This window comes from Vitis vinifera, chromosome 14 (assembly GCF_030704535.1).
Source record: "Vitis vinifera cultivar Pinot Noir 40024 chromosome 14, ASM3070453v1".
Taxonomy (NCBI): Eukaryota; Viridiplantae; Streptophyta; class Magnoliopsida; order Vitales; family Vitaceae; genus Vitis; species Vitis vinifera.
In genome coordinates this window covers 13,898,916-13,923,378 of record NC_081818.1, presented here as the reverse complement: position 1 = coordinate 13,923,378, position 24,463 = coordinate 13,898,916, and the positions used below count along the sequence as shown (strand labels likewise).

Below are 24,463 nucleotides of genomic sequence, written 5' to 3'. Positions count from 1 at the left end.
ACTACTATTAAATGACCGAGCAGCAAGGGCAGAGGCATCCAATGTTGGGGCAGGTTGCTCTTTTGATCCCATCATCACTTTCTTTCTACTTTCTTCACGCCTAACCTCTGAAAAAGCCTCCCTGAGACTTGGCAGGGGTTTAATGCCCATGATTCGGCCTCTAACATCATCCAATTCCCTGTTTAGTCCTAGGAAGAACTTGAAAAGTCTCTTTTGTTCCACAATTTGCCTGTATGTTGCTGCATCATCCGAACATTTCCATGAGTGAGTCTCAAATAAGTCAAGTTGCTGCCAATACCTTGTGAGTGTGTTGTAATACTGAGTAACTGACTGCTCTCCTTGGCGGAAGTCATGTAGAGCTGATTCAACCTGAAACAGTTCTGAAGTATTTTCAGAACTTGAGTAAGTTTCTTTGGCTGCATCCCATATGTCCTTTGCAGTCCCAAACAGCAAGAAATTTTCGCCTATGTCATTGTTCATGGAATTGATAAGCCATGACATGATCATGCTGTTTTCAATCTTCCACTTCCTGAAACCCGGTTCTGTAGTTTCTGGCATGACTGCTTCTCCAGTGAGGTACTCATCCTTTCCTTTACCGCAAATGAACAGCAACACAGATTGTGACCACTGTAAATAGTTATGGCCATTTAATTTGTGTCCTGTGATGAGAATAGGAGAGGAATCATTGCCACCAAGGTTTGGAATTTCAGATCTGCCCCCTGATTCTGGTGACGTGACGCTGGATACTTGTGATGATGCCATTCCGTATTTTGTCATGGACCGGAAAGGTAGAAGAACACTTTTCAAGGCACGTGCAGGGACTGGAGTTGAGAAAAAATAGCCGGAGGACGCCGGAAAATCTGATCAGAGGGCCCGCGGAAGCAAAAGAACCCCAAAAGAGGCACGTGCAGGGCTCGGATTGCACAAACAGGTAGGAAGGGTGGCTGGTCGGCGTCAGGCGAGCCTGGAGGAGGAAGCGCGTCGCCGGAAAGTGGCTCACGCGCCCTCACGGGCCGGCGCGTGAGATGCAGTCGCCGGCCGGAAAAACGCGCGTGGGCGGCGCGTGGATGGGAGTTCGCCGGAAAAGTTCGCCGGAAAAGTTGCCGGCGGTGAGTGTTTTCTGACGACGATTCGACTGTCCGGAAAGCGTTTTCTCCCTTGGCTCTGAGAACAGGGACTGATGACCAGAATGAGAGAGAGAGAGAGAGAGAGATGATCGGATTGAGATATGGCCAGAGAGATTTGGCCGGAATGAGTGATGGCCTAAATAAGAGGTGGCCAGAAGGGATTAGGGTTTCAGAAAACTGGCTCTGATACCATGAAGAATTTCTGAACTCCTTTATTGATATTAATCGGTACACACCATACACATATATATACACAAATGACTGAATAAGAAAAAATCAATCTAGCTTAATTCTCTCCTAAAATTAGGAAACTAAATCATAAGGAAATATCCTAAATGATCTCTCCTTTTTTTTTTTATTCCTAAATTAAAGTCCTAACTTTGGCATTATTTCAACAACATATATATACACAAATGACTGAATATGAAAAAATCAATCTAGCTTAATTCTCTCCTAAAATTAGGAAACTGAATCATAAGGAAATATCCTAAATGATCTCTCCTTTTTTATTCCTAAAATACTTTCCTAAATTAAAATCCTAACTTTGGCATTATTTCAACAATGTCAATCAACATATAATTCAAAAACTAAACAGAGGATTATATATAGATACATAATTATGTATGTATGTATGAATGTATGTGTGTGTGTTTGTATGTGTGTACGCATACATACAAATATACATGTGCACATACACAAACACCCCTACACACCTACACATGTACATGTCCATACGTGTAGACTCAACAATAATGTAAAATAGTTAAATGTTAGAAGCCTATTATAGTTTACTTTTTCTGATAGGTAAAAATAAATTGTATAGAAGCCTATTATAGTTTACATGAGATGCTATACCGTATATCTTCAGGTCCAAATGATTCCTGCAGTATGTTGATGGCCTCCAAATACAACGGTTCTGCTTTATCAAATAACTTTTTAACTCTATATAGTTCTGCCTGAAATGTTAAGAACAAAAAACAATGTGATGGAGATGAGTCATCCTTCAAGGTGCATTCAAGAAAAAGAAGGAAAGGGAAGAAAAAAGGCAAAATTTTCTTGTCCTACAACACAATGACTTCTTAAAGACATTAAAGAGTTAACAATCAACATACATTCTATTAAATAAAAAGTTACCCTTTTTTTCATGTTTACTTCTTCAGTAGTTTATAAGATTCACAGTATTAATTCCTTTAGTATGGTGTAGGTTAGACAAGCAATACAAGATGCTTCCTGGGAATAATATGGATCTCTAAGCATGCTCCTCAATCATCAAGTAGAGGTTTTAAGGCATTAATATACAATTAGTAAGGATCATTTTCAAATTGAGACAGCAAAGACAATATGCATATCTTTCTAATAAAAAAAATAAAAAAATAAAAAAAAGACAATACGCATACCTTTGAGTGCATACAAAGAAAGTTCAAGGCTATCAAAGATAAAAATTATACACCATAACATTAAATAGCAGCAACCAGGTTGTATGGTAATAAATTTTGACCTAATCCCCTTAATATGAAACATAGATGCTAAATCCAAAGAAAGACAATGGTTGCAGACTGCATGTCTACCAGGGAGTATCAGCACTCTTATCCTCATCTTTAGCGTTCAGAAATGTGAGAATTTCATGAACTACATGCAGATAAATATCACAGGTCATCATAAAATGTATTCAAGAATGGGACTGGTTCCAATTTTGCACAATTCTGAAACTTCAATATTTTTATCAATTAAAAAAATTATGAATGACATTAAAACTATGGAAACAGTCACAAACGACAAACTTTATCAAATTGTCGAACAGGAAGAAAAGAAAAATGACAGCTACATTTCTTTCATATTCTTTCTTTCTCTTAGTCTCTTTTTGTTTCATATTTTTTTTTTTTTCTTTCACAGACAAATAAAGACTTACAAAAAGTGCCTAGAAGAAATTGGGGGCCACAAATGCAAGAAGTATACATAAACCACCAAATGTTTGCAAAGAAAGAACCATAAGGTAAACCTTCCAAAACAATCAATGGAATCAAGTAAAAGCCCATAATCAAGGGCCAAATAGAGAGTAGACCAAGAATGCATAGTAATAATAAAATGAACTTTTCACTCACTTCTGTACCCTCACATCCTCAAAAAAAATCAACTACCCTGCTCTAACTAAATGTACCAAATCAAGTGAAGAGGGACAAGCCTCCAAAAACTCTTTTAACTCCCAACGAAAACTCCCATGCCAAGCCAACAGCAACTACTTCAATGACCAAGGAAGCACCCAAGCAATGTGAAATACCAAGAGTACATGGCCCACAAACTCCACACCAAGTCATAGTGAATAAGAATATGATTAGCCAACTCCCTAACCTGCTTGTGAAGGCAATTCAAATGGGCAAAAGACTATTTTTCATAAGCTGATTCATAGTGAGGACTTTCTTCCATACCACCCCCCAAACAAAAGTGCTGACTCCTATTGGATCCAAGGGAGCTTGCCTCCTTAGCAGGAAAAGAATCTGACATCCTCAAACTTAGACAAACACAATTTGACAGAGAAAGTACTGTTTGCCACTTACCTTAACATCAATTTCTTCAAGCAGCCTTCTTTTGAGCCACTGGCTGAATAGACTAAAGGAAAGCCTGCACTGCCCCAAGCTCCCTATACTGGAAATTCTCCTAAAAAATGCAGAGACAGCGACCCTAACATCCCACCCCAGCCACACCCAACCACTCCTCAAAAAAAGCAATTGCAAGCAAATCTAGGAGAGATATGCATAAAGATGGCTCCCTACACTTTCATCAAGCTAGAGCTTAGTACCACTAGCATCTCCCACAATGACATTCATGGAAGCCTGAAAAGTTTCTCACTCTTTTCTGACTGCTCAACAAAAACTGACTCCACAAACCTCCCCAAATTTATCCCAAATCACTCTCTACATATTCTTTTTTTTTATAGGAAACGACAAAGGAATATATTGATAAAAAGGAAGTACAAGAGAAGGATAAGGAATCCTCCCACCAAAGAAAAACAAAACTACAAGGAAACAAATGCGAGAAAATACAAAGTAGAAACAAACAACTGCTCTAGGTTAGGCCAACCCATTGGAGTTACACACCGCTAACCAATCAAGATGTATCACATTAAGGGGAATCCTCTTAAAAACCTTAGAACAAAAAGCCCAAAGAGAAGCAAGGAAATGAATCATGTCCCAAAGGTTCTCTGAATTCCTTGCTTTATCCTAAAAAATCCTTACATTTCTTTCCCGCCACACCACCCATATTAAAGCGATGCACGCAGCTTGCCATAAAACAATCCCTCTCTTAGAAGATCCAAAACCATTAAAATTGGTAGATAGCATGTCAAAGATGCTCCTAGGAGGGACCCAATCTATCTTTGTTAATTGAAATAATTTGTGCCACAACCCCATCGTCAAAGAGCAATGAAGAAAAAGATGATCTACTGTTTCTCCATGCTTCATGCACATCATGCAAATGTCGGGACTAAGTGCTTTGTAGGGTCTTCTCAACTGTAGCATGTCGTTAGTATTTACCTTCTTGTGAGCCACTAACCAGACAAAGGACTTGATTTTGAAAGGGACTTAAGAATTCCAGACTAACTTGGTAAGGAAAACTGAAGGCAAACCAGAAAATTGGGATAAGGCAAGAAAAAAAGATTTGACTGTGAAAACTCTTGAAGGAGATAAAGACCCTCATATCTAGAACCAAAGGTGATAAATGTAGAAGATCAAGAGACCGCATGAGACTTTCTAAATCTTCTATCTCGGAATCAGAAAGGTTACGGCGGAAGTTAAAGTTCCAAGAGAAGGGGCGAGTGGATCCAAGAATTGAAGAAATAGGAATGTTTTTATCCGTGACTACTCTAAGTAGTCTTGGATAACGGACCCCCAGAGGTTGATCCCCCCACCACAAGTCTTCCCAGAACTGAATTCTTTCCCCATCTCCTACCATGAACCGAGTAAACTTCAAAGCTTCAAAGCCTCTTTCCAAGCAAGGCCCTATTGAGAACTGAGATATTCTGATTCCCAACCCCATTACCCTTTTGTAGTAAAAAAAGAAAAGCGCACACACAAAAAAGAAAAATAAAATAAAACAGGAAATTTCTCTCAATCTTGATCCTCCCTGCCCATGAAATACAACAAATCATTAAACATTCTTAAAGTAAAGCTCAATTCCTCAATCACAGAGGAGATCTTACATTACTTTGAGAAGCTTTACACAAATCCGACAGGAGAGTCTTGGGGTGTTGAAGGATTAGATTGGTCCCCTATTTCGGAAGAGAGTGCGTTAAGGTTAGACTCCCCTTTCACCGAAGAAGAGATTTCTAAGGCCATTTTCCAGTTGGATAGGGACAAGGCTCCGGGGCCAGATGGCTTTACTATTGCCGTATTCCAAGAGTGTTGGGATGTGATTAAGGAGGATTTGGTGAGAGTGTTCGCTGAATTTCACAGGAGCGGAATTATCAACCAAAGCACTAATGCCTCTTTCATTGTTCTAATACCCAAAAAGAGTTTGTCAAAGAGAATATCAGATTTTAGACCCATTAGTTTGATCACTAGTCTCTACAAGATAATAGCCAAAGTGCTCTCTGGGCGTCTAAGAGGGGTTCTACATGAGACCATCCACTATACTCAAGGCGCTTTTGTTCAAGGGAGACAAATATTGGATGCGGTTCTTATGGCGAATGAGATAGTGGACGAGAGAAGAAGGTCAGGGGAGGAAGGCGTCGTATTCAAAATAGACTTTGAAAAGGCATACGATCACGTGAAGTGGGATTTTTTGGATCATGTGTTAGAAAAGAAGGGGTTCAGTCCTAGATGGAGGAAATGGAAGAGTGGATGTTTATCTTCAGTATCTTATGCAATCTTGGTGAATGGTAGTGCTAAAGGGTGGGTTAAGGCATTAAGGGGATTAAGACAAGGTGACCCTTTATCCCCTTTTTTGTTTACTTTAGTCGCAGACGTACTGAGCAGGATGATTATGAGAGCTAAGGAAAGAAATATGATGGAGGGTTTCAGGGTGGGGAGAAATAGAACTAGGGTGTCCCATTTGCAATTTGCGGATGACACCATATTCTTTTCTAACTCAAGGGAGGAAGAGTTGCAGACTCTGAAGAGTCTTTTGCTAGTGTTTGGGCACATTTCTGGGCTCAAGGTCAATCTTAACAAGAGTAGTATTTATGGCATCAATCTTGATCAGGCTCTTCTTTCAAGATTGGCTGAGATGCTTGATTGTAAGGCGTCTGGATGGCCTATTCTCTATCTGGGTCTCCCTTTGGGCGGGAATCCTAAGGCGTGTGGATTTTGGGACCCAGTGGTTGAGAGAATCTCAAGTAGATTAGATGGGTGGCAAAAGGCCTACTTATCCTTCGGGGGGAGGATAACTCTTATCCAATCTTGTCTTACCCATTTGCCAAGTTACTTCTTATCCTTATTTAAAATTCCCGCTTCAGTGGCTGCAAAAATAGAGAGGTTGCAAAGGGATTTTTTATGGTCAGGGGTTGGGGAAGGCAAAAGGGATCATTTAGTGAGGTGGGATGTTGTGTGCAAACCGAAGACAATAGGGGGTTTGGGTTTGGGGAATATTTCTTGGAGGAATCTCGCTCTTCTAGGGAAATGGTTATGGAGGTATCCTAGAGAGGGATCAGCTCTTTGGTATCAGGTCATCTTAAGCATTTATGGTTCACACTCTAATGGTTGGGATGCTAACACTTTAGTAAGATGGTCACATCGCTGTCCTTGGAAGGCTATTGCTCAAGTCTTTCAGGGGTTTTCTTTGATTACTCGGTATGTGGTAGGAAACGGGGAAAGAATTCGGTTCTGGGAAGATTTGTGGTGGGGGGACCAACCTTTGGGAATCCAATATCCAAGACTATTTAGAGTAGTAGTGGATAAAAACATTTCTATTTCTTCAGTTCTTGGTCCTTCTCGGCCTTTCTTGTGGAATTTGAATTTCCGCCGTAACCTGACAGATTCTGAGATTGAGGACTTAGAAGGCCTCATGCGGTCTATCGATGATTTGTATCTCTCTCCTTCGGTCCCAGATGCCAGATTATGGCCATTATCCTCTTCAGGGCTCTTCTCAGTCAAATCCTTTTTTCTAGCATTATCTCAATCTTCTGGATCTCCTCAGAACTTTCCTTCAAAGTTCGTGTGGAATTCTCAAGTTCCTTTCAAAGTGAAGTCCTTTGTCTGGTTAGTGGCACACAAGAAGGTGAATACTAATGATATGTTACAAGTGAGAAGACCCTACAAAGCCCTTAGTCCTGATATTTGTATCCTGTGCATGAAGCACGGGGAATCAGCAGATCATCTTTTTCTTCATTGCTCCTTGACGATTGGGTTGTGGCACAGGTTATTTCAGTTAGCTGAGATGGATTGGGTTCCCCCAAGGAGCATATATGACATGATGTTCATCAAATTTAAAGGCTTCAGTAATTCTAAGAGAGGGATAGTTTTGTGACAAGCTGCGAGCATAGCTCTAATTCGGGTTGTGTGGTGGGAAAGAAACGCAAGGATTTTTTAGGATAAAGCAAGGAATTCAGGGTTCCTTTGGGACTCTATTGTTTTCCTTGCTTCCCTTTGGGCTTTTTGTTCCAAGGCATTTAAGGGGATTCCCCTTAATGTGATTCAACTGGATTGGAAAGCGGTGTGTTCTCCATAGGGATTGGTCCTTAGTGGGAGGTCGTTTGTTTTAAGTGTATTTTCTTGTATTTTAGTTGTCTTTGGGGGGAGGATTTCTCATCCTTCTTCTTGTACTTCTTATTATATTAATATATCTTTGTGGCGTTTCCTATCAAAAAAAAAAAAATTCCTCAATAATCTTTTACCAAATTTCTGATCAGTACAAACCAGTTTATAACAAAATCTAACCCAAACTCCCAACCAAAATGTTGTGTGGAGCGATCCTGTTGCACTACTATTTGAGAGGAGCCTACTCACCTCTCCTTGATGCTAGATTTTTATCTGATTCTTGATTCTAATTTGCCTTGAGAATTACATGATTTATTCAACAGCCACCAAATTATAATCCAAACTTGAAGCTCACAATCATCAAACAAAGATGACAATGACAAAACAAAAAGATTGACATGGACTTAAGTAGTTAAACTATTGTAGGACAAACAACTTAATATTTTGAAACCATATGAATAATGTCATATCAGAAGATAGCAGGAACCTAGTCACCATTCACAATGAAGAGCACTTACAAAAAACTTTCTCCCAGCATCATGCAACATGAATGAAAGAAGAAACTATTAACTACTTGACACTGCAACATAACCTCCTATCATGCTGGAGAATTATTCTAAATTTTCCTCAAACCAAGTATTTAGTCATGGAGATTAAGCTCTGTGGAGATGACTTTTAACAGAACTGCAATAGGTTTCTCCACCATTTGGTTTGAATAGACCAGAGACTAAACAGCCAAATATGAAAGTTTTCCTGCCCATCATAATGAAAAAATTTAACCTAAATTATATGAACAAGATCATACCAAAAGATACCAGAAACCTAGTCACTACTCTCAATATGAAGCACTTCAACAGAAAATTTCTCCCTGCAACCTACAATATGAAATTAGAAACGAAAGCATAATCTAAATATTAGTTGACATTATACCAACAACTTCATTCATACTAGAGAACAATTATAAGATTTGCTCAACCATATGCTTCAGCCCAAGCAATTCAATCTGGACTTTAAGCTCTATTGAGGTGATTTTAACAAATCTAGAATAAGGTTTTTCCATAACTTAGTCTGAACACACCAGCAATTAAATAGATCAAAAAACGAAGGTTTTCCTCTTCAAAAAAATTTGATCAATATTCTATATGATGCTCTGATTGAATGAATTCCTTTATTTTGAAGGAAAAAAACAAAGTTAAATCACTCATACAACCTATTTTATTCTTTCTATTACATATCTCATGAATCCCTTTTATCTTTGGCTCTACAATACAATGGCATACTTATTTATCAAATGAAAAATGCTTCCCAGGTTAACCAAGTCGCTCAAATCATTCTAGTCACAACTTCCCACAAGAAATATTCTAAAGAAAGGAGGAAATGAAGGTAAATTCATTTCTATTTATCAAATGAAAAATGCTTCCCAGGTTCATCAAATCACTCAAATCATTCTTCTCACAACCTCCCATAAGAAATATTAACAAAAGGAGAAAATTAAGGTGAATTCAAGCATATCTAAGAAAAGAAAAGGCATATAGATATAAGATATTTCAACCGGGTGCTATTCATGAGGTGGCAGTGCAGTTAGAAAGTCATTTTGGATTTAATTTCAGGAGGTGGAAAGATGTTTGGCTTCCAACGAGAAGGGGTGTGGCCCATTTGGGTAAGCATGCAATGATGCTTACACATATCTGGGTGGCTTACCTATAAGCAAGGGTCAGTGATTAGGGTCGTTCAAACTCAGTTTTTCGAAGAAGATTCCATGAAAAGGAGCTATGATGGTGCAATAATTCCTTTGTTGTGCACAATCAATTGTCCTGACAACCAGGCGTGGGGGTTAGAAAAAAAAAAAAGGCTGGTTCTATATTAAATCATTCTGGAATTCCTTGAACCCAAGGATGTCCTACTCATTTCCTAATAAGGAGGCTTGGCGTACAAAAACTCTATTTAACATCAGTTTCTTTCCTTGAAAAGAACTTTGGAGAAAACCTTTAGAACTAATTAGTTCACAAAGTGGGGTTGGATTTTTGTATGGAAACATATTGAAGAGCCAATAAACATATCTTTTTTTTTAAAACAACAATGAGAAATATTGAATTAGGAATTAAGAAGTACAATAGAAGGATGGAGAATCCTCCCACAAACAAAAGCTAAACATACGAAATACAAAAAGCAATAAGCCATAAGGTAATTACAAAAGGCAACCTCTCCTTACTAACCCACCCTTGGAACTATACACCACTAAACATTAAGGGAAATGCCCTTAAAAGATGTGGTGCAAGAGGCCCAAAAAGAATTAAGGAAGTAAATAGTATCCCAAAGAACCTCTAAAGTCCTTGCTTTGTCCTCGAAAATCCTAGCATTTCTTTCCCACCACACAACCCAAATTAAAGCAACGCAAGCAATTTGCCACAATACTAGGCCTCTCCTAGGGCTTCCTAATCCCTTATAAGTAATAGTCATCATGTCACAAATGCTCCTCAAGGGAACCCAATCCATCTTGGTCATTCTAAATAATTTGTGCCACAGCCCCATCGTCTAAGGGCAATATAAGAAGAAATGATCTACTGATTATCCATGCTCCATACACAACTTACAAATATCAAGACTAAAGGCTTTGTAGGGTCTCAACTATAGAATGTGATTAGTGTTTACCATCTTGTGTGTCACTAACCAAGCAAAGGACTTGACCTTAAAAGGGACTTGAGACTTCCAAACAAAATTAGTAGAGAAGGAAGGAATTGAATCAGAAAGGTGGGACAAGACTAAAAAGAAAAACTTGACTATAAATAACCCTAAAGAAGATAAAGACCATGCTCTTGCATTTGAAACGGATGGAGTTAAAGCAAGAGAGAACATGGGTTTTTCTAGTTCTTCTATCTCAAAATCAGAAAGATTACGGAGGAAATTAAAGTTCCAAGAAAAGGGAAAAGTAAACCCAAGAATAAAAGAAATGGGAAGATTTTTAACTATGACTATTTTGAATAGTCTTAGAAATTGAGAACCCAAAGGTTGGTCCTCCCACCACAAGTCTTCCCATAAACGAATTCTCTCCTCATCTCCCACCACAAATCGAGTGTACCTGGTAAAGTCTTGAAAAACCTGTGCAATAGCCTTCCAAGGGCAATGATGTGACCACTTGACTATAGTGTTGGCATCTCATCCATTAGTATGTGTCTCATGTATGCTTAGAATGACCTAATGCCACAGAGCAAAACTCTCCCTAGGAAACCTTCATAGCCACAAAACATATCAATAAACATATCATTTCATTATACCTTATTTATGGTTTTTTGGGTGTTTCCTCGTTTTGGAATGGATAAATAGTCAGGTTGGTATGGGGGTTAGTAGGAAGGAATCATAAGAAAATCTGGAAGCTAGCCTATCTCTACCTGATTTGGTGCATTGCAGAATCAAAAATTCTATGGATTTGGAAAGTTTGGAGGTGCTAAAGAAAAATATTTTCGTCAAATCTTTGTTTACCTAGTCTCATGATTCTTCAAGAAGTGATATTGGTTCTCTTTTTTTTTTTTTTTTATTAGAGATATTGGTTCTCTTTTAGACTTCATTAATAGATTTGTTGGCGGTTAAGGTGATAAAATGCCTTTTTATTTACCTTTGTTGTGTATTTGACCTTTGGCAGTTTTTCCAAACATCTTGCATAGTTGGGTTGCATTCAATTTTTTCTAGACTCCTATATATTTTGCCAACCAAAAGAATTAGTGGATGAGGATTTAGAAGTAAAATTAGGGGTTTTGGTTGTTTCAATAATTAAATAACCTATTTGTCTTAAAACAGAAAAATAGTGTATAATAACAAAGCAATTACAAGAAAAGAACTAGAGAAGAAGAGTGCATTAGCCCTAGGCATTGTAGCTTGGTTTAGGGTCAATTAGAAACTAATAAGAGAGTACTTGGGAGTAGAATATCATGATTATATGGCCATCTTCTTATGATAGATTTGTTTGAAACAAAATTGACAGTCAGAAGAAAGAGAGGGATGGACAGATGGAGAGAGAGAGAGAGAGAGAGAGAGAAAGTCAAGGAGAGGGAGAGAGGGATGGGGAGTTAGGGGAGAGGTAGGGATGGGCAGAAGGGGGGCGAGAGCTAGAAAGTGAGCAAGCAAAAGAGAAAGAGAGAGAGAGAGAGGGAAGGGGGGGGAGAGGTGGGTAATGCCTAAAGTTGCAATTTGATTAGTCATTTACTATTTAGAAGAGATTGTTACAACTGATTTTGTAGCCTACAGATCTGAATAACAATTTGTGGAAAAATATGGGCAACCTATACGAAGACTTTCCACCTAGGAAATATTTTTGAATTTAGTTTTTCCTTATTAGTTTAATTGACTAATTCTTTTTTGTAAATAGCGATATCCTAGGCTAGAAATAAGCTCCTTTTTTTTTCATTTTTTGACCTCTTACAATTTGTATATATTAGGTGTAATTCTATTGAAATAGTACAAGAGAGAAATTCTCAAAAATCCCAAAGTCAACATAGTATCAAAGCAGGAAAACTCTCTCTGCCAAGATACATCTTCCCAACATCGGGCCCTCATTGCTCAACCATAAGCCTGCTCAGTCTTCATTATTAAGCAGAAACCCATTTAATTCCAAACCAGCCTTTTTTTACTATTATTTGTTGTTTCTCCAAACCAGCCTTAATTGTTGGTAACTCAACTTTCTTTCATACTAATATGCTTCCAAACAAACTGTTTTTCTTCTCCACATTTCTGAAATTAGTACTAATATAACCAGCCAATTCACAACCCAGAGCACAACTCCCAATGACTATCAGAATGTCTCTACTTCCTTCAAACTTAATGGTGGAAATTATTTGCACTAGTCTCAATTGGTGAAAACGTATACTAAAGGAAAGGGGAAGCTAAGTCATCTTCTTGGTCCTACAATAAACAAGGATGATCCAAATTTTGTCTCTTGGGATGAAGAAGATTCTCAAATTATGTCTTGGTTATGGAACTCCATGCAGGTAAAAATAAGTCATACTTGCATGTTTCTCTCCATGGCGAAGGAAATTTGGGATGCAATTCATCAAACCTACTCCAAGGTGTGGGATGCTGCTCAGATTTATGAACTCAATACAAAAATCCATGATGCCAAACAAGGTACCCTATCTATAACTGAGTATTACAGTGTTATAAAGGGATTATGCCTTGAGTTGTATCATTATCAAAGTTTTAAGATGGAATGCAGTAAAGATGCAACAATATACCAAGAGTTTCTTGAGAAAGAGACTCTTTGATTTTTTGGCTGGTTTGAATGGTGAATTTGATCAAGTTAGGGTCCAGATTCTTGGGAGAGATCCATTGCCTTCATTGAATGAAGCATTTGCTATTGTAAGAGGAGAAGAGGGACAAAGAAATGTAATGCTGAAAACTTTTTGATTCTGTGGATGGTTCTGCATTGTCTACCTTTAAGTCAAGTGTTAATGACAGAGTCATGACTACCACTATTGTTGCTACCAATGCTGCAAATTCAGGAAAGATGGAGGGAGGAAAACCAAGTGAAAAGGACTCACTTTGGTGTAGCTACTACCGCAAGAATCATCACACCAGGGAAAACTGCTAGAAGTTACATGGCAAGCCTTCAAATTTCTTTGGAAAAAATAATGGCAGCAGGGGAGGAAATTCAGGTTACAAGCCCCAAAGTTATGTTGCTGATGTAGAAGCAAAACAACTGGAAAATACTGCTACTAAAGAAATTTTCAACAAAGAGGAGATCAATAAGCTGAAGCAGTCTATTTCACAGCTTGAAAAATCAGAGGGTTCTAGTCATTTTGCCAAACAGGTAAGTATTCCCAAGCCCTAAGTGCCTCTAGAAATCAGTATACAAGCACTTGTATCATAAATTCAAGGGCTTCAAACCATATGACCAGTTTCTCCAAGTCCTTCTCCACTTATTGTCCATGTCCTAGAAACCAAAAAATAAAGATTGTTGATGGAACTTTAGTCAGTATAGTTGGTCAAGGAAATATTTCCATTTCACCATCCTTAACCTTGAAAAATGTCCTACATGTTCCCAAGGCATATTGAGGGGAGGACTTTTTAACTACTACTCATCTTATCAATAGATTGCCTTCCAAGGTGTTTGATTTTAAAGAAACTGTAAATCTTCTCACTCAATTCTACTCACACTTTGATGGTTTTAGTAGAATAGCCCTAAAAATATTCAGGTGTGGTGGTGTTTGTTCACATTCAGACACATCATAGAACTAAATTGGATCCCCAAGCTCTTAAATGTATATTCATTGGTTATTCTCCAACAAAAAGGGGATATAAGTGTTATCATCCTAATTACCAAAGGTTTTTTGTAACTATGGATATCACCTTTAATGAACAACTACCTTTCTTCTCCCAATCTTATCTTCAAGGGGGCCCTTTGTAGAAGATCAGGAATTTTTTCCTGATCTAACCCTTCCACATTCTAAAACCAATTCTTCACTTGAATCTTTACCTCACGATACTCTAGAATCTGTTCCTCTTGAATCCATAGAAAAGCTTGAGTCTATCATTTAAAGGAAAGAGGGGGAGAATCATTCAATGCCACTCAAAGTCTATTCAAGGAGGATACAGCCAGCTCTAAGATCTCTACATGCTCCAACCATTCACCCTGATAAAGATACTGAAAATCAAACTACCTCTACCTCTAATGACATTAGTGACTTTGATTTGCCTATTGCCCTTAGAAAAGAAAAAAGACAATGCACCCAATATCCACTAAGCAACTTTGTTTCTTTTGACAACTAGTCATCCTCATATCAAGCATTTGTTTCCAAACTTAGCTCTATAAAAATACCTAAACCTGTTCGAAAGGCACTTAGGAATGAGAATTGGAAGAAAGCTATATTGGAAGAAATGAGAGCATTGAAGAAAAATAATACTTGGGAACTTGTTAATCTTCCCAAGGGCAAGACAAAGGTGGGGTGTAAATGGGTGTTCACTACCAAGCATAGAGCAAATGGGACATTAGAAAGATATAAGGTGAGATTGGTGGCTAAGGGTTATACACAGACTCATGAGATAGATTACCAGGAAACTTTTGCTCTAGTGGCAAAGATGAATATTGTTCGTATTTTGTTATCTCTAGCTACTAATTTTGATTGGCCTTTGCAGCAATTCGATGTAAAGAATGCTTTCTTGCATGGAGATTTGGGGGAAGAGCTCTATATGGAACTACCACCAGGATTTATAAAAGACTCTATGAGAAAGAAAGTTTGTAGACTAAACAAAGCTCTTTACGGTCTCAAACAATCACTTAGAGCTTGGTTTGGGAGATTTGCTAAAGCAATGAAAAATATGGGTTATAGTCAAAGCCAAGGGATCACACTCTCTTCATTAGACATTCAAAGAAGGGAAGGATAACAACTCTCATGGTATATGTTTATGACATCGCAGTAACAAGAGATGATTTGGAGGAAATGGAGAAACTAAAGAAGAAACTTGCAAATGCATTTGAAATTAAGGATCTTGGAAGGTTAAAATATTTCCTAGGAATCGAGGTTGCACATTCAAAGGAAGGAATAGTTATTTCACAACAGAAGTATACACTTGACCTTCTCAAAGAAATAGGAATGTTGGGATGAAGACCAACAGACACCCGATTTAGCCAAATCACAAACTTGATGAAGATAAAGAATATGTGTCAATAGATCGAGAGAAATATCAATGATTAGTGGGGAAATTGATCTACTCATTGCATACTAGACTAGACATAGCTTATGCGGTGACTGTAGTGAGTAAATTCATGCATAATCTCAAGGAGATACATATAGAAGCAGTATTCAAAATTCTTCATTATTTAAAATCAACACCAGGCAAAGGCATTCAATTTTGAAAGGTAGAAGGAATCAAACTTGAAGCACATACAAATGCCAATTAGGCTAGATCAGTTACAGATCGAAGATTAACCTCTAGTTATTACACTTTCTTAAGAGGTAAATTGGTAACTTTAAGGAGTAAGAAGCAATCAGTGGTAGCAAGATCAAGTGCAGAAGTAGAATTTCAATCCATGGCACATGGAATATGTGAACTTCTTTGGATAAAAATCATACTTACCGACTTAGGTGGGAGGGGTCAATGAGACTTTAGTGTGATAACAAGTCAGCCATTAGCATAGTTCACAATCCAGTTCAGCATGACCGTACTAAACACATAGAGGTGGATCGACATTTCATCAAAGAAAAATTGGATAGTAAGCTAGTTTGCATCCCTTATATTTCCACAAAAAAGACCAATTAGATGATATATTGACTAAGGGACTTACAAAACATTTATTCTGTAACATCACAAGCAAGCTAGGGATGAAGAACATTTATTCACCAGCTTGTGGGGGAGTAATGGAAAATATAGACAACCTATATGAAGACTTTCTAGTTAGGAAATATTTTTGAATTTAGTTTTTCCTTATTAATTTAGTTGACCAATTCTTTTTTGCAAATAGAGATATCCTAGGCTAGAAATAAGCTCCTTCCTTTTTTTCATTTTGACCTCTTACAATTTGTATATATTTGGTGTAATTCTATTGAAATAATACAAGAGAGAAATTCTCAAAAATCCCAAAGTCAACACAATTAATTTTAGTCTATAAACTAAAACTATTTCTAAACATCAACTAAACCTAACCAAAAGAGAATAAAAATAATAAAAAATAAAAAAATAAAAAAACCTTGAGAGAGAGAAATGAAGGCAATCATTATTTTAAGACATCACTTAAAGCTGCAATTCTTGATTAGTCATTCACTAATTAGTAGAGGTGGTTACAACCTGTTTTGTAGACTAAAGATCCATGTAACAATTAATTTTAGCCCATAAAACTAAACTATTTCTAAACATGAACTAAACTTAATCAAAAAAGAATCAGAAAAACCTTTATTAATTTACTGCTACAGTTGCATAAACCGTATCATGGTATAGAAATCTGAACATTAATGTGCTGCTACATTGATATTACTAAAAATTTTCAATATTGCCTATCCAATCGAATACTAAGTAAATTAAGTAAACCCCATTCCTACTTAAAGATATCTCAAACAATGATGTCAAAGTAAAAGGCGATAAGACTCCTTTTAACCTAAGGTGAAAGGCGAAAAACAAGGCGATATTCTGACTATAGTAAGGTGATAATATATTTAACTACTCGATATTTAACCAATATAAGCATCATCTTCAACAATCAACACTATTAATTTTTCATTCCTCATGGTGTCTTATAAAATTAACAAAATAATAATAATTATTCAACGTGTTAAATAACATACTGTCATCATAAGAAACATCATATTGTTTAAAGAAATTCATCTAATCTAGTCCAAATGCATATTCTAATTTTCCAAACATCTAAAAATTGAAATAAAAAACAAAATAAGAGAATGAACATCCAAAAGAAGTTTTGGGCATAATCATCATTGAAATTAAAATTATCATAACTTCCATTGAGGCTAGATTGATAGCCCTCTCTCTCATTATCACTATGATTGATAATATAATATTTCATCGTATACTTTGTTTAATCCAATGTTAGATTGAATTAAATTACAATCTAAGTATGTTTAATTTTAACCCATGGTCAAAGGCGGTCTCTATGCCTTGCACCTTGTCCCAAGGCAACAGCCTAGGCTTTGCCTCTTTTAAGCCTCCTTGCTTGAGTCTTTAAGAGAGAACTTTTAACTGCCCTACTTGGCCTAGTGGCCTAGGCGACCTAGGCGATGATCGCCTTTGATAACACTAATCCCAAAGAAACTCATTTTTTTCCTCTCATGCTAACATGCTCATAAGCTTTCATGCCCCAAAAAAAAATAAATAAATAAATAAAAATTAAAAAAATAAATAAATAAACAAAAAACAAAAGCAAGGGAAAGAAACTACTACTACTCAAAAAATGACAGATATAACTATGCTTCTATAATTTTTTACAGTACATAAGCTAAAATTTTATGCATCAGGTCTCAACAGTGTGTATTTTAACTTCACACGTGCCAAATGAATTGCAAAGTATAATATTATTATATGCCCACTAAGAAGCTTATATCTCAAGGTGCAGGATAAAAGTCCAGTGCAAATCTGTTGGATTGGGAATCAGGAACAAGATAACCAATGTTAACAACCAGCACTGTATTATTGAAAGCTTCTAATACCCACCAGATTATTGCATGAAGATGCAACATGTGGATCCTTCGCCCCAAAACCTTCTTTAGCTTCTTGTAAAGCAGAGAGGAAGAAGTTTTCAGCTTCCTCTAGTTTCCCCTGCAGAGAAAGGATCAGAAATAAAGCTGCAAGTGGAAAGAAATCTACATAAAGAAAACAGGAGGAAATAAAAATAGTAATATGAGGTAAAAAAAAAAAAAAAAAAAAAATCATGCCTGCAGGAATAACTCCCTTCCTTGATCTGTAAAAATTCTCCACTTAGATGTATGCATATTTGATATCACAGACCCATCCTCAATTCTGCGTAAGCCAGTTGCGTTAGCCCCTCCAATGTCATTTTCAGAACTCAATTCAATTGAAACATCTTCTGCTAACACAGGTTGGCCATTTAGCCCAAGAACTAATGCTGCAACCAGACAGGATAAATAAAATATTAGCAATTTAAAGTTCTTGACACAAGCATCATTATTATTCTACAGTAATGCAGGAAGGTATGCAGATCCCTTGCTCATTACTAATATACAGAAAACAATTAACTAGAATGTGCTCTTTTTAACACTAGTGGTAAGGCATATGCACATGCCCCACATGGAAACCTCTTCACAAATCAACTCCAAAAAGTCTTAAATCTCAACTATTTGAAATTAGAAACACAAACTGAACTTATATCTGTCATCTCCTTCAAGTTGTATGGGAATTCCTGAGTAAGCATCACTGTTAAGGATATATGTACAATTGAACCATAATAAAATCCAGGAAATATGATTATTTAAGATTTAGGTCCCTCCATACTCGAAAAGGCAAATTGAACAGTTTCCTCCAACAATAACTTCCTCTAAACAATCCTAAAATGAACTTATATTAAGGGCCAGCTTGCCACAACTGAAGAGCTTCAGCAAGGATTTGGCCCATTTTTCAATTGTGAAATATCCAGAAGTGGAATAAGTTATCTTTAAGACTCTCCTTACTCCTGCCATGCATCCCAAAGTGTGGCTTGATGCCAGAAACAAGATCCTGGTTACTCAGATGATGATTGCAATGAGGCCTCAAGTTCAACTCGCCTTCATCAAAGGTCAGCACAGCCCCAACATGATTTGTCTCTTCTTCTCCATCTCTCACCATGGTGATTGGACTGTGAAAGCAAAATTCAAAATATCAATCAAGTCCGGTACAACTCAGCCAAGTCGTATCCAATTCCGCCTCGGCCCTCTCTGCGCTAAGTTAGATACCCAATACCATCTTAAACATAGACTTGGTCAGCAATCAGATAAACTTGTTTGACTCAGTCGAGATTCTGAATTGGCACGGTTGAATCATCTGAGTTGGCACGGTTGAATCATCTGAGTTGACATGGTTGAATCATCCCAGTTGACTCGATTGAATCATCAAAGTTACCATAATATTCCTGAGTTAAACCTAGCAATCATTTTTTTTTCCTTCCAAATCACAACAAAAAAAAACAAACAACAACCAAAACTAAGAAATTTTTGAAAAATCAAAGATTCTCTTCAAAAGGAAAAGTTTTTCAACAATTGTGACTCTACCCATGAAGAAAAAGAAGAAAGTAGGCATCAATCCATCCCTTGACCAAGTCTTGGAGGTGTATAAGAAAAGGAGGTTGAGGGCATTTCACTATGGTGATTTGAAAGGGGAAAGAAAGAGTTTTGGTTTAACTAGAGAAGAATTCAATAACTCAAACAATTCAACCAAGTCAACTCAGAATTTCAACTGAGTCAATTGAGTTTAACTAATTCTTGGTCAAGTTTGTGTTTAAGATCGTATCAAATATCCGACTCTACTCGGAAAGGTCCGAAGCGGATACGACTTAGTCAAGTTGTATCAAACTCGGTCGATACTTTGAACCTTGCCATGGCAACACCTCATTTATTTCTTGGAACTTAAATTTTTGTTGCAACTCCACTGATTTGGAGATTAAGGACCTTGAAAGACTCATGTCCTCTCTTTCTCACACACAATTATCTCCATCCGTCTCAAATACAAGAGCTTGGGCACTATCCTCTTCAAACTTATTCTCGATAAAATCTTTCTTCTTCGCTTCATTCAATACATCAAATCCAATTCCTTTTCAACCACCCAAATTTTTATAGAAATCGAAAGTCTCATCTATGTTCAAAGCATTTGCTTGGTTAGTGGCACATAAAAAGATAAATACCAATGACATGGTACAGTTGAGAAGACCTTTCAAAGCACTCACTCCTAATTTATTTTTATTTTTTTCTTTTTTGATAGGTAAAAAAGATGTATATTAGAAGGGAAAAAAAATACACAGTGAGTATAATAAGAGTGCCAACAACGCCATCAAAAAGAAAGAGGGCCTAACAAAAAATGACACCCCTCAACGAGCCCTTATCCAATCCAAAAAAATTTACAACAGAGGAAGAGCCGGAACTATAAACAATTTGGACCAAGCCCACAAATTACAAAGAAAAGCAAGCTTAATTCCCTTATTAGAAAGCTCTTTATTATCAAACACCCTATCATTCCTTTCTTTCCAAACCGTCTAGAAAAGACACAAAGGAGCAGCCCACCAAGCCTTTTCTTTTTCCTACCCACAAAAGACCCATGTCAACTTCTGAGTAACTCCCTCACTGAAAAAGGCAACACCCAAGACACACCGAACAAAAAAAACAGTAGGTTCCAAACAACATAAATCTTGTCACAGTGGATGAGAATGTGATCAACCGATTTTTCCTCTTCATGACAAGGAAAACATTTGTTTGTCACTAACCACCCTCTCCTCTTTAGAAGATCCGATGTTAAAACTTTACCCCAAACAACCTCCTAAGCAAAGAAACTCACTTTAGGCTACACCATAAATTCCAAATAACCATAATTGGGAAATTAGAAGGACTCCCCGGCTCCAAAACCTTGTATAGAGCTTTAATAGAAAATTTTCCACTCTTCTCCACTAGCCACACCAATCTATCCTCCTCATCGTTGCTCACCCTCCACCTTTGCAATCTCAAGAAAAAACTTTCAACCAAATCCACCTCCCAATCAGGAAGCCCAACAACCCCCATTAGAAGAAGGGCTCCAAACATTCACCACCCAAGCCTCCTTGAAAATGGCTAAAGCAAAAAGAGAAGGGAAAGAAGATCTTAGCGGTTCATCTCCACCTTCCTCACATTATCCATAGAAAAAGCCACCTTGCTTCCCACAAGGTCCCAATCCTTCCTTATGGCTTTCCAGAGACCAACCTCATACCCATTTCTCACTTCGTAGTACCTCCACCTGCCCTCCTCTTCCCCGTATTTTTCGTTGACGACTTTTTGTCAGAAAGCTCCCCTATCCACCACAAAACACCAACTCCACTTACACAACAACGCTCTATTAAGGGACGCCAAGTGCCTCACCCCTAGCCCTCCCTTGCTTTTACCTGAGCAAATAATAGTCCACCAAACCAAATAGGGTTTCCACTCCAATGCCCCTCCTTCCCAAAGAAAGTCCTTTTAGATTTGCTCTAACCTCAACTTGACTATCATCGGGATACAAAAAAGGAACATAAAATAAATAGGCATGCTGGAGAGGGTGCTATGAATTAAAGTGAGTCTCCTGCCCTTGGACAAGTATCGCCTCTTCTACAAAGCCAATCTTCTACGCAACCTCTCCTCCACACCATCCTAAACTACAACAAACTCAAAAGGTAACAAGAGACCCAAATAAGTAAAGGGAATGGCACCAACCTTACACTCAAACTCTTGAGCCAACTCATCAACATTCTCCACACTCCCCACTAGAATTAGGTCACTCTTTTTCAAGTTAACCTTTAGCCCATAAATGGCCTCAAAACACATAAGCAACCAACACAAGTAGGTCAACTGATCATGAGAAGGCTCACAGAAAACTAAGGTGTCATTAGCAAACAACAGATGCAAGACCTTCACCCCCTCTCCACCTCTACCACTTACCCGCCAACCCAACAAAAAACCACCACTCTTAGCCTTCTTGAGCAGACAATTGAGAGCCACCATGACAATCACAAATAAGTAGAGCGAGAGAGGGTCCCCTTGTCTCAAACCCCGTGAACTACAAAAGAAATGTAAATGAGACCCATTAATAAGGACCGAAAAGCTCACGGTTGAGATACACCACCTGATCCACTTAGTCTTAATTAGTGCATCTTATGCATAGAGAGTAGAGAGACGATAATTATGTCTTTCTACATTGTCCAATAACTTTGGGGCTATGGTACAAGCTTATTCAGATAGGTCAAGATGGATTGAGTTCAACCTAGGAATTTAAGTGACATGATAATCGTTTCATATATGGGTTTAGGGAGCTCTATTAGATGCAAGACCCTTTGGAGGATTGCTTGTCTCACTTTACTTTGGATTGTGTGGCAAGAGAGAAATGGCAGGATCTTTAAAGATAAATGGAGGACATTAGAGATGTTGTGGGATCTACTTTACTTTTATTCCTCCTCTTTTAAGGCCTCTTTTATCAACAATTTTAAAGACATGCCTCTCAACATCATTCAGCTCAATTAGCACTCGATGTGTAGACCAAAAGGCAAATCAACAATGAGAGGAGCCTAGCCTAAGTTTGAGTAGATGATAACTTTGTACATACTTTTGTGGCCTATCCCATTTTTCCCAAACGTCCTTGCATAGAGGAGTTCACTATGTGTTGATCAGTTTTTTGTGTTTCTAGGGAGAATTCCTCAACCTTCTCATGGACTCTTTATTCACTCTTGTTTCTATTCAAAAAAAAAAAAAAAAGAAAGAAAAATCACCTACAAATCATTTCTTTCATAATTTTCTTTTTGGAAACTTTCTCAATATTGAGGTTGTTGGTCTTTTTGTATATCCAAAAGGTTGATCTTTTCATCCATATTAATGCTTTGATCCTTAAATGCGATAAATCGATACACTCAATAATTGATATAAAAAGGGGGCATTTCCAATAGTCCAATTGGCTTGTATAATAGGCCATATTGTATGTTTCTCTGGGATAAGGACCTCTTCTAAAACTTAGCCCAAAATAATAGGGTTTGCACAAATTAGTTGTAGACCCCACTTGGACCCAGATGGAACTAAAACCCTTAGTTGTTACAGCAAGCCCAATATTTCTAGGTTTGCAAGCAAATAAAAACAACTCTAAGATCACTAGGTACAGAAGTGAAATGTTCCAACAATTGTTATCAATTCAGAATTTAACACCATATATGAACCACTAAAGTGGAGTCACTACGAATTCAGAGTAGGAAAAATATAGAAGAACAGGGTATACCAGCATGTCCAGAGATAAAAATCCATAGCCAAATATCCTTGTGATGTCCCCTCCAAGTATAACCTTCAGAACCATATTGATTCAAGTGTTCCATTTTACCTGAAAGCAACACTGATTTGCGGATGGGAAAAGTGGGTTTTTTTTCAATTAAAGAAAAAAGGCAATAAAGTAAACAAATGAAGAGAATGATAAGAAAACCTGGCCAATTAAAAAGCCATATCTCTAGTAAATGATACGTACATAAGGTTAACAAACATGTAATGACAGGGAGCCAAGACCATGTATGTTACAAATACATTGTTGATATAAATTAAGAAATTAAATTGGGTTCCAAATTTCAGAGTAATTTCTAACTGGATCAATTGAGTAAGAAAGTTAATAAAGGTGATATCAGCACTTAATAAGAACAATGGAACAACAATAGTGGGTAATAAGCTAAGTCCTACTATAGATTATGTCTGGTAACAGAGAAAAACATGAAAGCCCAGACAGCAAAATGAATATCATTCAGATTAATAATTCAAGAGTGAATAGCAACATAAGAAACTGGCTATACAGATCAAGAGTAAAAATTTAGTATTCCTTGCCACGTGAACGGAGAAAAGGCGCGACCACCATGATTAAATTAGGGGTGGAGTATAGTCCTACAATTCCATTTAACAAGCCTTTCTGTCATAAAATCTAGTAGCTTTGATAATTGGAAAGGACATGAGGAATATGCATCAGGGAGATAGATTTACAAGAACCAAAGAGAGAATTAAACGAGAGAGAGAGTGAGAATTAAAGTACTTGAGAGCGAAGCGGAGGACGCATTGGCGATTTTTGCATAGCGAGAAGCAGCGACAGTTTGGGAAGTAAAAGGGATTCTCCTGTGCAAAGCAGCCGCAGCTCGTCTCAGAAACATTTTCTCAGCAGCCAGATAGTGTTAAGGACCTAAGAGGAATATTAGAAGTAGGAAGAAGATGTAAACTTCAAAGCCTGAGTTGAGATGACAAAACTTTGAAGGTTCTTGGTTTAAAAGGCTCAACCAAAACCTAATTTTAAAAATTTATCCCGGAACTCATTATTTTAAAATCTATATATAAATATTTGGAATGATAAAAGTCATTAGTGTTATAAAATATGATATTTTTTACCATTATGGTAACTTGTGATCATCCATAAATATCTTTTGTAACTCCCTATAAAAGGGAGAGACCCCTGATGAAATTTAATAGAGTTTTTCCCGTTCATTTTATTCTC

The 24,463-nt window shown here is 37.3% G+C and overlaps 1 protein-coding gene across 6 annotated transcripts in view; it reads right to left on the bottom strand.

Annotated features, from left to right (window-relative positions):
- The window catches only part of LOC100263535 (uncharacterized), a 91,647-nt gene extending 67,391 nt beyond the window's left edge, over window positions 1–24,256 (bottom strand). For 2 of the 6 annotated variants that reach the window (XR_787529.2, XM_010661985.2), the window contains exons 1-5: window positions 24,011–24,253; window positions 23,222–23,332; window positions 18,187–18,377; window positions 17,966–18,070; window positions 1,983–2,083 (exon numbers count right to left, since the gene is read on the bottom strand). Coding sequence is in view for 4 of the 6 variants with exons in the window: in XM_010661985.2 (XP_010660287.1) it covers window positions 1,983–2,083; window positions 17,966–18,070; window positions 18,187–18,377; window positions 23,222–23,332; window positions 24,011–24,125 (623 nt within the window). In the remaining 2 variants the exon portion in view is untranslated. Of the gene's footprint in view, window positions 1–1,982; window positions 2,084–17,965; window positions 18,071–18,186; window positions 18,378–23,221; window positions 23,333–24,010 lie in introns of all 6 variants that reach the window. The other 4 variants (XR_002031799.2, XM_010661989.3, XM_010661987.2 and 1 more) reach the window with 4 other exon arrangements.
- Between the last annotated feature and the right edge of the window lie 207 nt (window positions 24,257–24,463).